This window comes from Sinocyclocheilus rhinocerous, unplaced genomic scaffold (genome assembly GCF_001515625.1).
Source record: "Sinocyclocheilus rhinocerous isolate Xijiao unplaced genomic scaffold, SAMN03320098_v1.1 scaffold615, whole genome shotgun sequence".
Taxonomy (NCBI): domain Eukaryota; kingdom Metazoa; phylum Chordata; class Actinopteri; order Cypriniformes; family Cyprinidae; genus Sinocyclocheilus; species Sinocyclocheilus rhinocerous.
Genome location: NW_015631049.1, coordinates 1740940 through 1756771, shown reverse-complemented (window position 1 = coordinate 1756771; position 15832 = coordinate 1740940). Strand labels below are relative to the sequence as shown.

Below are 15832 nucleotides of genomic sequence, written 5' to 3'. Positions count from 1 at the left end.
TGATTATTATTTTAAATTATTGTCCCTGGATTAGTAGGGTACTCTTGTAATAAAGTAACGGTGGCTGGGACAGATTTTAGTATCAATTCTGCTTAAAAAGATGCAATCTAATCCTGTTTACATGAAATAAGCCTGCTCCCGAGCAGGTTTAAGCTTATGGACCTGTTCCTATGACAGCAACTCCGGGATGAACTTCGAAGAACCAACCAATCCAAGATCATGCCAAATCATCAACAATCATATCCAGCTAACTGAGTTAGCGTCGTACAAAGAACGGACCCCTGGAGTCGTTTGGCATTTGCAGTCCATATTTACCCTTTTGCAGCTGTTAACTAAAATGATGAAAGATCATTATTACAGATATTACATTGCTGATACAATGAGCACCGGCAAAGCAACAAAAAGCCTCATTCTGTGCCTGTCACTATCAGTCTGTGATCTCCCTCACTCTCTCTCTTGCCCACACCTGTGTTGACACAAAGAGAGGGTCATGCGCAGAAAGCCTCTCCACACTCTGCCCAGCAGCCCACCATTTGTTTACCTTTCCCTCTCAGCTTTTTTTTTAACACAGCTAGTTTAATCCATTGCTTATCAGTGTGTCCTTAAATAACCTCTTTCTTCATCTTGAACTGAGTATGGCTTTTTCCTTAATTTTTTAAGTTTTGTTATGTAATTGCTATGGAATTGGTTGTTAACAGAAACATAATTAAATTGATTAGTTTGACAAACTATACAGTAGTGATGACTAGAGGCAGATTGTGATAAATCGTGAGAATTTGTGATAGATCGCTTGTAACATGGTATCTGCTTCTTTTTTTTCTTTTCATTTTCTGCACTGGTTTTGAGGAAAATCAATGGAATTCTGCAGGATTTTTGTAAACATAGTAAAATGTGTTGCTGAGAGCTACTGGTTGTAGAGTAACGTAAAGATTTCTTATGTGTAATTAGCATTTCTAAGGCTTTCTCAGTGTTCAACACACCTCTGAAATCCTACACCCAGTCAGTATCGTTTTTTGCTTAATTAGCATAGATTAAACAAAAGATTGAATTGCTCTAGAGTCAAGTACTATTTCATAACTGATTCAATAGATATTATTCATTTCCAAGATGTTTGAATAAATAGTGCCTTTTTTAAGGGGTCACAGAGATTCAGCGTTAATTAAATCATGAAATGTGCCTCATTGATTTTAGTAACCAAAACAGGCAGCATCTTAATGAAACATAGAAGATGTAGAAAAATAGTAAATGAAACAAGAAGATCAAATCATCCTCCTTTCCCCCCCCTGGTTATACATTTCTAATGGAAAAAACATCTGTTAGAGTCCATGAGCCAATTAATCACCATGTTCTGGGTGCAAAAACCAGTCTGTGAATGTGTTACAAAACAACTCTGCAAGATGTTGTTTCAGTGTGTGCAAAAAACATTTAAACCTCATGCCAAATAGCAGCAAACCTTAGCTACTAGCACGAAAGCTTGTTAAACAGTCAAGCCACTGAGACTCATTTATTCCTAATTGGTTTGTATGTGACTAAACAGAAGACATTACGCTGATGTGACTGAGAATAATTATTTATAATTGTGCTCTGGACTGTTTGTATTAAATCTTCCAGGTCTAGCATCTCTGAAAACCAACTCCAGTTCAGTCAAACTTTGGTTTACATATAGCCATATGCAGTAGTTTCAAATGTATAGATTCTATTAGTTTCTTTTATTTTTATTCATTTTCAATAAAACATTTTATATAATATAACTGTTTTAACTTTTCTTTAGATTTAGACTTCCTTATTAATTACAGTTTATATAATAATGGACAGTTGAAAAGGGCATGAATGTTTTTTGACAGTGGATCACAGGTGAAGTAGAATTCAGGTCACCTAGTAAAACATAAACTTAAAGAGATGAAATATTTCATCCCTATCCTCACTGATGAGTCATGTCTGCAGACATCTGTGCTCAATGGTACCCAGTCCACCGTATAGTCATTGCTTTTGAGATCATTTCAGGGTAAAATATTATGCTATAAATTATTGTTCAGCAATAATCAGTTCCATTATTTTGTTTTTAACTAAAATTAATTCTTAATTTTAGTTTATTTTAACTAAAATTAACTAAAATAATATTATATTTTTCACATTATTATATTATATTATATTATATTATCAGAAAATGTTAAAGCCATAATGTAGAATTATACCATTTGCTTTTCTTGGTGAGTTTGTCATAAAAATGTTAATAACAGCATAGCCTTGTTTATGGAACATTGAATTTTTTTTCTGTAGAAGAGAAGGGGGTAATAGAGGAAATTTCAGAGCTGTAGTTTTCTCCTTTATTTAACACAAATGATTCAGATCATCAGCTCATTAGGAGAGAGGTCTATTAACTAAGCTCAGTGTGTCAGATAAGAAAGACATACAAAGATGTTCAGTACTCTGGGTCCCATGTGTTTTTTTTTTTACAAAATAAACCTACAAAGATAATGACTGGCTGAGTTGAATTTATTTGTAACAAAAAAGAGACCACAGAGTGCTGTAAGAGAGGTGATACTCACACATCTGTATAGGAAATCGTGTTGCCTCGGACAGCACACAATTATACAGTTTTGCAGTCATTATGCAAATATGTTTGGCTGCAGAATGTCACAAATGACCAATAAGAGGCATATAAAGAGGCATTACAGGGGCCTAGCTGTTTTTAATGAACATAAAAGAATAGATAAGCAGTAGATCAGCAGTGACACTCGAATTAAGTCCGGCTTCAAAATATATATGACAGTTCTGCTGTGCATTAATAGCATGCATGAATGTGTCATGGGAAATGTGCTGCCCCAAGAAATGTGAAACCTGTTCCTGTAGAGCCATATGGATCATGGACTGATTTAGATCAACACCACCCACAGAGCATCTCTAATGGTGTGAAACTACATATTTTATATGCGAAACTATATATTGTGTATATTGCAAGGCAAGGCAAGGCAAGGCAAGGCAAGTTTATTTGTATAGCACATTTCATACACAATGGTAATTCAAAGTGCTTTACATAAAAGAAAAGAAAAAAAAATAATCACAACAATAAAACAAGGAATTTAAAAACATTGAAAATGATTAAAACAATTGATTTAAGAAGTTTAAAATGAATTTAAGAAAACGATAATACGTAGAATATAGTGCAATCAGTTCGGACATCGCACAGTGCTCATTCAATGAATGCACAGCTAAACAGATGAGTTTTGAGTCTGCATTTAAATGTGACTAATGTTTTAGCACATCTGATCTCTTCTGGAAGCTGATTCCAACTGCGGGCGGCATAATAACTAAAAGCAGACTCCCCTTGTTTTGGGTGAACCCTTGGTATTTCTAACTGACTTGATCCTAATGATCTGAGTGGTCTGTTAGGTTTATATTCAGTGAACATATCTGCTATGTATTTAGGTCCTAGGCCATTGAGTGATTTATAAACGAGTAAAAGTACTTTAAAATCAATCCTAAATATAACTGGAAGCCAGTGTAAGGACCTAGAGGACTGGTGTAATATGCTCAGATTTTCTGGTTCTAGTCAGAATTCTGGCAGCAGCGTTCTGGATGAGCTGCAGCTGTCTAATGGTCTTCTTGGGAAGGCCGGTGAGGAGACCATTACAATAGTCCACCCCGCTGGTGATAAAGGCATGAACAACTCAACAGTAGCAAAAAGAGTGCGAGTGTTGTTTAAGTTACTGTTTATAAGGTTTGAGAAGAATGACTGTCTAGCTTTGCCTAGTTCCACACTGAAAGCACGAAGGCTGTCTTTATATATGCTATAGTGAATTTCAACAGAGTCTGCAGAAATGCTTGGTGTTAAAGATATAGTCTCCTTAAATAGCACACTAGTGTTTTCGTTAATGCATCTCTTTCTGACAGAGACAGATCTAGATTCAGTGGTAACAGAGATCAATATATTAAAGAAAATACAGAAGTGATCAGATAGTGCTACGTCCTTAATAACAATGGATGAAATGTTTAGACCTCTACTGATGATTAAATCTAGAGTATGTCCACGATTGTGTGTGGGTTGCAAGCAAATGCAGACTCTTCCTTAGGTTTTTTCCCCTCAAAATTCCACTTTGGCATTATGTCAATGTTTTTTTTCCTCTGGTTTGTATGCTATGAGCATAACTATTTAATTTGAAGCATGCCTTGACATATGATGCATTTTGCCATGTACATAAATCATTTGCACGTTTAATATGATTTAATAAAGCAGCATTTGGCAGTAATGTTTTTTTAATTTCAAATGTTTATTGCCCCCAGGAGGTTATGGTTTTACAGCATCTAGACCTAGATCGCAAATGATAATTAATATAATTCTGAATAAAAAAATGTAGGCTGTAATTAAAGTGTGAAAAATATTGCTGCATAATAAATGGAATAGAAACTAAATAGAAAAGGAAATTCATCTTTAAACAAACATGCCACAAGATGTTTCTGTGTATATCTAAACTGGCACATAGTTCATTCAACACCATGCTAAGCATTTTATCCTTAAAACTGCAGTGTACCAAAGAAAACGTGGTTTGTAACCGCCCATGTTTACTAACGTCTCCATTGGTCATCGGTTTCTATTTACACCGAGTTTTTGCAGTGTCAAGCAATGTAGCCAATCACAGGCATATTTTGATTTCATGAACGCAATGACCAATCAGAGGTGTTTAAGTTAGACAGAATCTACTCATCGCTCAAAACGCCAGAGTTTTGTTCAGTGCTGAGTTCTGCAAGCTCATGAATCTTCTCATTGTAACAAATGAAGTGTAGATGCAATGCAAATAAGAAATTAATTGTGCAGTGTAGAGCTTCGCTTATAGCTTTGATTATAATGGAACTTTGTGAGATTGCGAACTAAGATGAGTGACAGCTTCTTAGTGATTATAAGTGAATATACAATTGAATAAATTCACTCACTGACTCACTCCCCGATAACCATTTATCTAGTATTGCCACTTGCCATTGTGTAGCATTTACCGTATTGGCCCGAATATAAGACGACCCTGATTATAAGACGACCCCCCCCTTTTTCCAGATGTACCTTTTGGAAAAAGGCTTTTTAAAAAACAAATCTTGTTTTTTCTCAGTAAAACACATTTTGTCTTCAATTATTTTCATATTGCATATTTTTCCTATTTTAATTTTTGTTTTGAAAGTATGGTAAAAACTGGTAAAATGTATCAACAATCACATTTAAAAAATATACACTTTTTGATATACCATTAAAAAAAAATAAACAGGTAGCCTCGCTGAATTAGGACATTTAGGCTATCCATCTAATAGTAGCCTACCAAAATCTTATTAACAGTAGAAGTTCAATCTTACTGTAGTCTTCAAATCTGGGTTCTGTCTTACGTTTTAAAATCACAAAGGGAGTTTGGTGCCATCAGGCTAACGTGACAGTCACGACTCATGCAGCTGTAAGGTTTTCTGCTTCTTTTGTTTTTACTTGCGCTCTTTACAACACGCATTACATTACGTATTTCATGGCACACTCGTTTTATGCGTATTTGGCGCCACCTAGTGTTGTGGGTGTATTATTGACATGTCAAAGTCTAGACCCTGAATATAAGACGACCGCGTTTTTTCAGATGTATTTCCAAGAAAATAATATCGTCTTATATTCGGGACAATACGGTACTACTTCAGTTACCTGAGCGAAAGTGGAGCGGGTCAGTCAGAGCTGGTGTGATTGAGTGGAGGCTGGGACTAGTTAACATATTCATGGATGTAAGACATAAAGAAATTATTTTTATGAGAAAAAGTTTAAATATGTCATTTTGATTATCAAAGATGCGTTTTAATGGATAAAATTAGTGACTGCAGGGGGACTTTTATATTAAATAACACCAAATGACAATATTTGTTGTCTATTGTAGGCTTCTGACAACTCTGAAGTACGATTGGGGCTATAATTGCTTTCATTGTGTGAATTTGACTGTTCTTTCTGAGTAGTGTAATAATCCACTCAACCACTTAGCCTTTCAATTCATATGTTCGCTCTCTCAGCATGATGAAGTGTGGTAATATGCAGCAAATAATTTTTGTGCTGGTGGCATGAATCGTGGCAAATGCCATTCCCTTTCACAGCCGGAATTGTTCATCGGTTCTGCTCAGAGTTGAAGCAACATTTTTCAATGTGTTGCCAACACATTTGGGAAGTAACTTGGCAACCCAAGCTGTGAGACTTTCCATGCCATCTCCATGGAAACCTTTGTCATGCTGCTGAGACATCAGGGACAGCAGAGCTCCAAATAAACCCCTACAGTCTCTGTCTCATACACACATTTACACACACAGAGCTTGATAGAGTCTCTGCCTATCAATACACACTACACTCTAAATGAGGCTGATCAATAAGAGTTTAGACACCATTAGGAAACATTTCTTCATGAATTTATTTGCTCTTATTGCATCAGTGATCTTTAATTCAGACTTGGCAATGCACTCTCTGATGATGTATGTTGTTGTTTTGTTTGTTTGCATGTGGCATTTCTTCATATTCTTAAAATATTAGGTGCACCCCAATTTGTTTACCTATGCAGTATTAAATGCAGTTTTTCAGTGTAAATACTGAGATTAGTGTGTTCACATTGAAAATGTAAAAAAAAAAAAAAAAAAAATGCACTTCAAATGCCCGTATAATGCACTTATTTAACCAAAGAAGTGTGGAATGTTTGAGATTTTGTGTACTCAACTGTCGCAGCTTTAATTACGTAAAGCAGATGGAAGGGGGGCTGTCAGACTCCGATGATGAATGACAAAATACGTAATTCAAACTCAAGATGGTTGAGTACATAGTGCATTGAATAAGTGCGTCATTTGGGATAAAACTACACTTAAAAATGATAATTACACTACCGTCTAAAATTGATTGTTTTAAATAAATGAATGCTTTTATTCAGTATGGATGCATTAAATCAATAAAAAATCACAGTAGACATTTATAATGCTGTAGATTTCCATTTCAAATAAATGCTGTTCTTTTTTAAATTTGAACTTTTTATTCATTAAAGAATCATTAAATCTTATCATGGTTTTCACAAAAAAATATAAGCAGCCTAACTATTTTGAAGACTGGAGTAATGGCTGCTGAAAATTCAGCTTTTACCATCACAGGAATAAATAACATTTTAAAAATAGTAAAATTTCTTTAACCGAGATAACTGTCCCTGTTAAACTTGAAATATATAGAGCACAAATTCACGTTTTTATGACTAAGACACACTATTTTTAATTAATTACATTTGACCAATGCCTGATCCGTTTAAAAACGTCAGTATCAGTGCCAGTATCAGTTCAGGAATTGGATTTGTGCATCCCTATAATAGAGAGCTCTTTATATCTGTGCGTTGAGTCAGCCACAAAGTAAGAGCTTTCATGAACTTATAACCTCCAGAAAGATGTACTCAAGAGTTCATCAGCAAGGCTACCTGGAATGCTGTCCTTCAGCTCAACTCATCAGTTCATGGATTTTTTCCTCATTCTAGTGTATGCAGACTCCAATTGGCTGTATTGATTGAATATGCATGAAACGTGACCTTATACTTTTCTTCCACCTCTACTCAAGTAGCACAATTTGCAGTATCATTCAGGGTCCATAGCACTTAGCAAAAACCACTAACGATGATAACGACTAAAATATGTCTCTTAGATTCTCTTTCAGATGTTGCGTTTCATTATTTCTAAGTGAAAGCGTTTTCATCTCTTTCTTACAAAGGACAGTAAAAGCTGTTTGCGAGAGACACTGCAAAAGAAGCAAAAATGACAGAGCCAACCTTTACAAACTATTCAGTAAATTTTGTACTTTGGTGGTATCATCATGTTCTAGGAATGACAACACTTGTCTCTGTTTCCAAGGATAACAGGCATTTGTTTTATGGTCGTGCTTCTGATCTGTACCTTTGTGAATCATACTGTTGTGTTCCAATGAGTGTGATTCATTTGGTCTCTGAGCGAAAGGGTTTCCTTTGCGTCCTTCTTTCTCTCTCTCTCTCTCTGGAGGTTTAGATAGGTGTGATTCTATAGAATGAAGGAGGAGATGAGTTTACCTCCGGAGTTATTTATAGCGCTCAGGTGAGTCATACTTGGTGTTTAAACTCTGGAAGTTAAGTTGATTAGAACAGAGTTGTGCTGCTATGTTTTAGAATTATGAATAAGATGGTGAGAAGAAATCAATACACTGGATTAGATTTCACCATCTATGAATGTAGGAAGTCTTTTTCAATAATTAAGCACTTTCAAAAATCTCAAACCTTCTGTCAAACCAAGAGAGTAATGTTACCTATTCTGATTAAACAGGTTGTTTGAAATGTATGTTTAGTTGCAGGTTTTTTGTTTGATTTGGGTTTTTTAAATGCCAGATTCTCAGAAGAAAAAGCCGGAAAGGCAGTGACTCTTTCTCAGGGCAACAGGGTCAGGGCAACAGGTTTTGCTCTGAAGAGCTTGTGTTTACCTGCTGCATTAGTTATGGGGAAATGAAAGAGAAGGTCAGGGAGTAAATATCTGAATCACAGTACATCCACAGTCTGAATGCTAAAGCAGAAGACTATGGGCACAGTAATGGGCTTTTCACTTTTGAGGTTAATCCAGGGTCATTTTAACACTATTCATGTTTTACCTTACTATTGAAATTGATTCTGGTTCATCCGGTTTTAAGATTTCAAACTGTCTTCAGTGTTACATGATCCTTCAGTCATTCACATATGTTGATTTGGTGCTCAATGAACATTTCTTATTATTATCAACAGTGAAAACAGTTGTACACTCTTAAAAATAAAGGTGCTTCACGATGCCATAGAAGAACCTTTTTGTCTAAATGGTTCCATAAAGAACCTTTAACATCTGAAGAACCTTTCTGTTTCACAAAAGGTTCTTTGTGGCGAAAGAAGGTTCTTCAGATTATAAAAAGGTAAGAAAGAGATGGTTCTTTAAAGAACCTTTGACTGAATGGTTCTTTGTGGAACCAAAAATGGTTCTTCTATGGCATCGCTTGAAGAACCTTTTGAAGCACCTTTATTTTTAAGAGTGTACTACTTAACCATGATACATTTTTAAATTATTTTCTAATGAATAGAAAGTTCAAAAGAACAGCGTTTGTTTAAAATAGAAATAATTTTGTTTGTATAATATACATCTGAAACAATGCTGATAATGAAATGTATCAACAACAAAAAAAAGAGCTAAGAAAGGGCATCTTTTGAGCAATACATTTTTCCTCTGGGCTTGTCTTTATGTGGAAATGTCACCACGTAAATGCACTCTTGTTGTCTGAAGAAAACTAAAAACTGAGACAAAAAAGGAGGAAACACAAAGGAGCATTTGTCATCACTGTTTGACTTTTTTGCCTTTTTTTGTCTTTTTGATGTTAACGCTGAAAAGGGCATGACAGTTTTTGCAACTGTGAGACACCCATTAATATTTAATAAGGAGAGACTTGAGGCAAAACAGGAGGGTGCTGAACCCCTTTCATAATTGCAAGTGTAAAACACCGCTTAACCCAGGGTTACTTTCACATTACCCCTGCCCCCACTTTCTTGTCATGTCCAATGTATAAACAGAGGAAACACACTTAGCAGGAAATTTTCATTAGCCACTTCCTCAAGCAAATCAGCAGGCTAATTTATTTCAGACAGACCCTTCCATTCTGGGGAGACCAGAGATTGTTAAAACAAGCTTTTATGCAAGTGAAGGGAATGAGTGTTTTAGTGTAATTTTATCTCTCTTTGAAACTAGGTAAATATTAGATTCTGAATGATCTGCATTCTTCCTACTCACCTCCTATACACTCTCTCCTTCCTGGTATTTATTGCAGAGTTTTTTTCCAGCTTTGAGTGTTTGATTGAACTAAACGAGAGTACTTGTGAGAGAGAATATATTCATAAGACCTACATCGTTCCACAGATTCACCGATCATGGAAACATCCACAATGCATAAAAAAGCTGTAGAACGTTTGCTTTAATTCATCATGCTGACTCAGCCAGCTTCTGTTGTGTCTCCATGTGTAACACAGGTCAAGCAGATCATGGAGGAAGCAGTCACAAGAAAGTTTGTTCATGAAGACAGCAGCCATATTGTCTCATTCTGTGGTAAGTCACTGAACATACAAATGTTGAACTTAAATGTGTTGGCAGAAAGATTTTACATTTGTTATTAACCCCAAGTACCTTCTCATGCTTTATTTTGGTGTTCTAAGGCATTGCGACCTGAAGGAAAGTTTTTGCTTGAAGTGCTTTTTCATTTTACAAACAGCTCCACCTACATTGCATTACCTGGTGCAGGTCCTGAGTTATTCTTGTTTAGAATGTTTTATCCGCAACCTTTGTACACAGTATAAAAAGGTCTAAACAATACACAATAGATTTCATTTTTAAAAATCCTTGAAAAGCTCTAATAATGTTCCGTTGTCATTCAGTGTCATTCAGACACTTATATTCATGTAAAAATTTAAACATACTTATTCTGACCTGTACATATTAAAATATATAAAAGAACAAGTGAGAATGCTAACTTTTTTTTGTATTTTAAATGAGCAAAACAATCTTGCTGACAAAGTGGCAAAACCTAGGATAGTGGCAAAGTTTAAAAATGTGAAATTACAAGTAATTAGTATTTGGCGTAAAAGTAATTAGTCTTTAAATATGTCATAAATTAATTCTTGTTGTAAATATGCCCGACAAGACTGTTACACTGAATGACATTTTAGTGGGTGTCTTCTGTAAATCATGGTAAAAATGTAAGATATTTATTTTTAGCTCAGAAAAAAAAACAATCTAATTAAATAGGACCCATTCTAATGTATTGGAAAACAACAATAATTCAAAGCTGTATTACACTTATTGTTTTGATGCTTGAAAACCCTTTTTCATCTTGACTTTGACCCATACACTACTGTTTTGGATCTGTACTTTTTTCCCTTTTTTTTTTTAAAGAAGTCTCTTATGCACACCAAGGCTGCATTTATTTGATCAAAAATACAGTAAATGCAATACAATTTTTAAATATCATTACAATTGAAAACAACTGTTTTCTATTTGTAATTTAAAATGTAATTTATTCTTGTGATGACAAATCCGAATTTTCATCTCTCTATTTGTTCTCAATTTAATATCAAGCATTTAATAATGTCAAGGAGAAACAATTGAGATATTAAAGAGATCTATTTTTTCTTTTCCATGGGAGGCTCTGGGAATCATCTGTGTTTCAGTATCTGCCAAATGATGGGCAGCTTGATGGTTTGGCTGGTTCCCAGGTAGCGTGAACATTCAGCATTAACAGGGCTTGGAAAGCACCAAAGCACATTAATGTCAAAAAGGAGAAGTGTCATGTTTATTGAGTCTAGATTAACATAGAGTGATAATTTCAACGTAAATGGACCAGTAAGTGAATGTGTAATTGATCTTGTTGCAGTAAGTGCTGCCCGCTGTTTGTCAGCAGAAAATATGACCACATAATAAAGTTATCACTCTTCCACACTCAGACGTGCATCTTCTCTGTTGCTGTGCAAATTCACATCAAGGTACCATGACATGATGTTTAATGATCGAGCAGAGCGTAAACAGAATAATTGAGTAGTCAATAATAATTCAGTTTCTGCCAGGTCATATTCTGCCTGTTAGGTGAAGGCTTTATAGCCCTGTTCAGCTTTTATTATTGTTTATTCACATTTACATTTTATGTTTTCTAAACAGCTTTTATTACTCCAGGATGCTGGCAACCATACCACCTTCTCTGGAATTTAATCAGCACAGCTCTGTGAGGGGTCAAACGCTGTTGGCAGGTTTGCAATGTGTGTAAATTAGACTCTGCATCCAAGCGATTATTGTTCTAAAAAGTGTCTCGTCAGGGTAGAACAAAATCAACAAAACCTTGCAGTTCAAGCTCACAAAAACAGCTAGTGGAACTTATTTCTTTATCCCTACTGTGGTGTTTCTGAGTAACACCAATCAAAGTAACTTGAAAAATAGCTTTTGGTTAATTTGGTTAACATTTTCCTTGCTCCTTTGTCCTCCTCCTCCCCCTTCTTCATCAACTCTAACAGCTGACGACTTTGCAACATTCTTCATTAATAAAATTAAAACCATCAGTGCACAATTTTCCATACCACAATCTGTCAAGCACATCTTACCAGCAAACATACACTTGTTCACATCCTTCTCTTCACTCTCTGAGGCAGAAGTCTCCAAACTCATCCTTCTAACTCTAGCCCTCTCTATTCTACTTCTATTTAAAAAAAAAAAAACACTAGCTTTTCTAATCTTTTTGTATTCTATCTGTTTTCTTTTTATTTATTATACAATTATCAAAAGCAAAAAAGGCCTCTAATACTAGCTTGCTTTATTCTTTTTCTATTCTATCTGTTTTTCGTTTTATTTATTATATAATTTAAAAAAAAACTTGCTACGTGTGCTGCATTAAGCTAACTGAGACTTCTTATAGCACTTGCATATCATTGCTCTTTTGTTGATTTTGATTGCTTCCATTGTCCTCATTTGTAAGTCGCTTTGGATAAAAGCGTCTGCTAAATGACTAAATGTAAATGGTTAATGGCCTTGTTAACTCATTTTATTATGTTCCTGCAGTGGCAGTGGGATTCAGTAGATGATTATAGGGCCCGTGTGCATTGCTGGTTTCTGGTTTCAGCCGGTTGTTTACTCTCCTGTAATTCATTGAGTTCTGATTCATCGTGACTCTCCTCTGCCCTGCTCTGTCTCTATCTCAAGTCCTCTCAACTATCTCCTGCCACATTAGCAACAGCTGAAATAACTTTTTATTTTATTTTATTTTTTTTTTATTTACATTTTTTATGGTTTTAGTTTCATTTAACCAATAATAATGCTGGCCCAGATGTACCAAGGTACCAAAGTATGCAACTCTCAACGTTTCTTATAAAATTCCTCGAATTCAAAAAACAATCTTCCTGTATGTTAACATTTAACTTTTTATTTCTCTTAATAAATCTGAGACAAACTTGATACTTAAAGAAATAATTCTCCAATTCTGTTATCTCCTCACCCTCATGTCATTCCAAATCGGTATGCACTTTTTTTCTTCTGTGGATTTCATCCATACAGAGTAAAGTCAGTTGGGTCCAATGTTGGTTTGGATCCTACTGATTTTCATTGTGTGGACAAAAATGGTTAAAACATTCTTTAAAATATCCATTATTTAAAGATATTGTTTTCCACAGAAGAAAGAAAGGGTTACAACAATATGAGGGGAGTAAATGATGAAAGAACATCATGAACTATATTAAATCCCTTGAACTAAGAAACAGCAACCTCTGAGCAATAACATTTTCCACTTGGCACTTGTCAACAGAATCAAGACAAAAGCAAGGATACTGGACGTGAAAAGAATGAACGCTTAATCTTTATATATACATAATAGATGAATTATATTAGGAGTGTGTGTATGCTATCACTGTAGTGGTATAATATTGCTGCTTCATCTAGTGAGGCACTGGCAGATAATGGTAGATGAATGGAGGGTAGCCAGACTCTGCTGGCTGCCCATGGGGTAGTAATTAGCCATCGTGATTATAGTGATGTTTACACACCGCAGATGGAAATGTCAACACTGACATTTCTCATCATCACAGATATGGGACACAGTTAACAACTGTGTGCAGTTCTGTGGGATTTTAAGACATCTCTTAATTTTGCCTCTAACCTACGTGTGGCTTTAAAAGCTTGCTGTTCGTCACTCAGATGCTTTTACGTCATTATGTTGCAGTGTAAAGTACTGGTCAGTGGGAGTGGAGGGGATCATATATATCCAGGTTTCATTTCATTCGCACTGTGACAGTGTGATTAGAAACCATTAGGGCTGGTGGTATGATTACATTTTTAATGTTTGAGATCAGGGTTGGGGGTGGCCGCCTGCTCCCTGTGCCATTTCCTGCGACAGAATGAGTTGTGGGGCTTGTTTGTTGCTGTGAATATTGCTTTGGAAACTTATTTGGCTGGAATATAATTTTCTTCATCATGCAGTCTCTCTGTCTCTGCATGTTCCCTTTCATTTTACTTTGAGATGAAGCTGCTTTCATTTTCCTTGCATTTGTCATTTCATTCTCATAGTAAAATGACTGAATTGAGAATCAGTCAGTATAAAAATAATTTAGGCCTACTTTGCATCCAGGCCATCATGCATCTGAGCTTTAGTCACAGATCATTCTGTAGAAAGTAAAACAAAGCCTACACAAAAGAAAGTAAAGGAAATCAAGCATAAATTAATAGTTTAGATAAAATTCAAATTCTGTCATTATTTATTTACCATCATGTCTTTCCAAACCCATAGGATTTTCTGTCTTTGATGGGAACACAAGACATGTTTAGCAAAATTTCCAGGTTGCTCTTTTTGAAAGTAGCCTGTACAATTCTTCTGAAGGTGTACAATAGCTTTATGAGAGGAACTGGCTGAAATGTAAGTTGTTATTCTCTGAAATGCTCCCCTATATGCTTCATTTTTAACTCATTTTATTTACACTTGCATTTGCATTGGGTTCATTTAGTTAACACAAAAATATAAAGCAGCACAACTGTTTTCAACATTGACAATACACACACACACATATATATATATGTGTGTGTGTGTGTGTGTGTGTCAGCGCTTGTCAACGCTGCCCCACGAATTTTATTAATAACAGTTAAAATACTGAATCGCTACATTATATTTTCCAGCAACGAGAGGATATAATCGCTGTTTTTGAAGTAAACTCACTCTAAAAAGAGAAACGCACAGACGCGCATACACGCAACTTTCATCTCCATCTCTCTCTCTCTCTCTCTCTAATTGGCGATATTTGAGAAAAGGGTTTAGCGATTTATAATTATTGGGGGGACTAGCCCCCCTCAATGTCTATAGTGGTTATTATCGCCCTGATCAGACATGATGTTGTGGCACTATTGTGCAGTCAGTAATGATATGACGACCCCTACCCCTTCACATGAACGCGCGAAACGGAGGGGTAGGGGAAAGGGGAAGGGCTAAGGGGTAGAATTGGGATTGGCCTAAGAGATGTTTCTTGAGCAGCAAATCAGAATGATTTCTGAAGGGTCATGTGATAATGAAGAGTGGAGTAATGGCTGCTGAAAATTCAGCTTTGCCATCACAGCAATAAATTACAGTTTAAAATACTGAAATAAAAAACAGTTATTTGAAATGGTGCAAATATTTCACAGTATTATTGTCTTTGCTGTATATTTTATTGTTGCATGTTCCCTGTGTTTGTCTTTGGACTTTCATGTTGAAGTTGTTCCTATTGTTTCTGTGTTCACTCCCCGTGGTTAGTCCCTGTTTGCATTGTGCTGTTTGTTACCATGGTTACCCTTGTTTGTTGCTATAGTGATAAATCTGTCTCACCTGTTACTTGTTAGTCCCTCGTTACCCATTGTGTTTAATCAGCGCTAATGTTTCACTTGTTGTAATTGTGCCTTTCTGCTCGTTTTTTTCTTGTTGTTTGTTCCCTTAGTCATACTATTAAATGGCCTGCATATAGATCCACGTCCCTGCCTGCTTGCTTACATTTTTCAAATAAATGTTTAATAAAAAATAGTGCAATTCAGAACATTCATTCTTGATGTGATCAGTCACTAGACATATGAGTATGGAAGCATATAGTTAGCGAAATTCAATTTAAAATGCAATATGCAAAATGGCAATGCAATATTCAAAATGGCAATGTATTTCTGTATTTAAATTTACATTTTCCATTACCCATACGTGCAAAGTTTGTTGCAAAAGGAAAATGAAAATTAAATTATATAATTTACATTTGCCATTTCCAACAGTAGTCTTAATATGTAAATTGCATAC

General features: G+C 35.4%; 1 protein-coding gene across 1 annotated transcript in view; it reads left to right on the top strand.

Annotated features, from left to right (window-relative positions):
- The window catches only part of LOC107741276 (small G protein signaling modulator 1-like), a 46107-nt gene that overhangs the window by 9784 nt on the left and 20491 nt on the right, over window positions 1-15832 (top strand). Inside the window, exon 3 of the mRNA XM_016553974.1 lies at window positions 10029-10104. Coding sequence (XP_016409460.1) covers window positions 10029-10104 — 76 coding nt within the window. The remainder of the gene's footprint in view (window positions 1-10028; window positions 10105-15832) is intronic.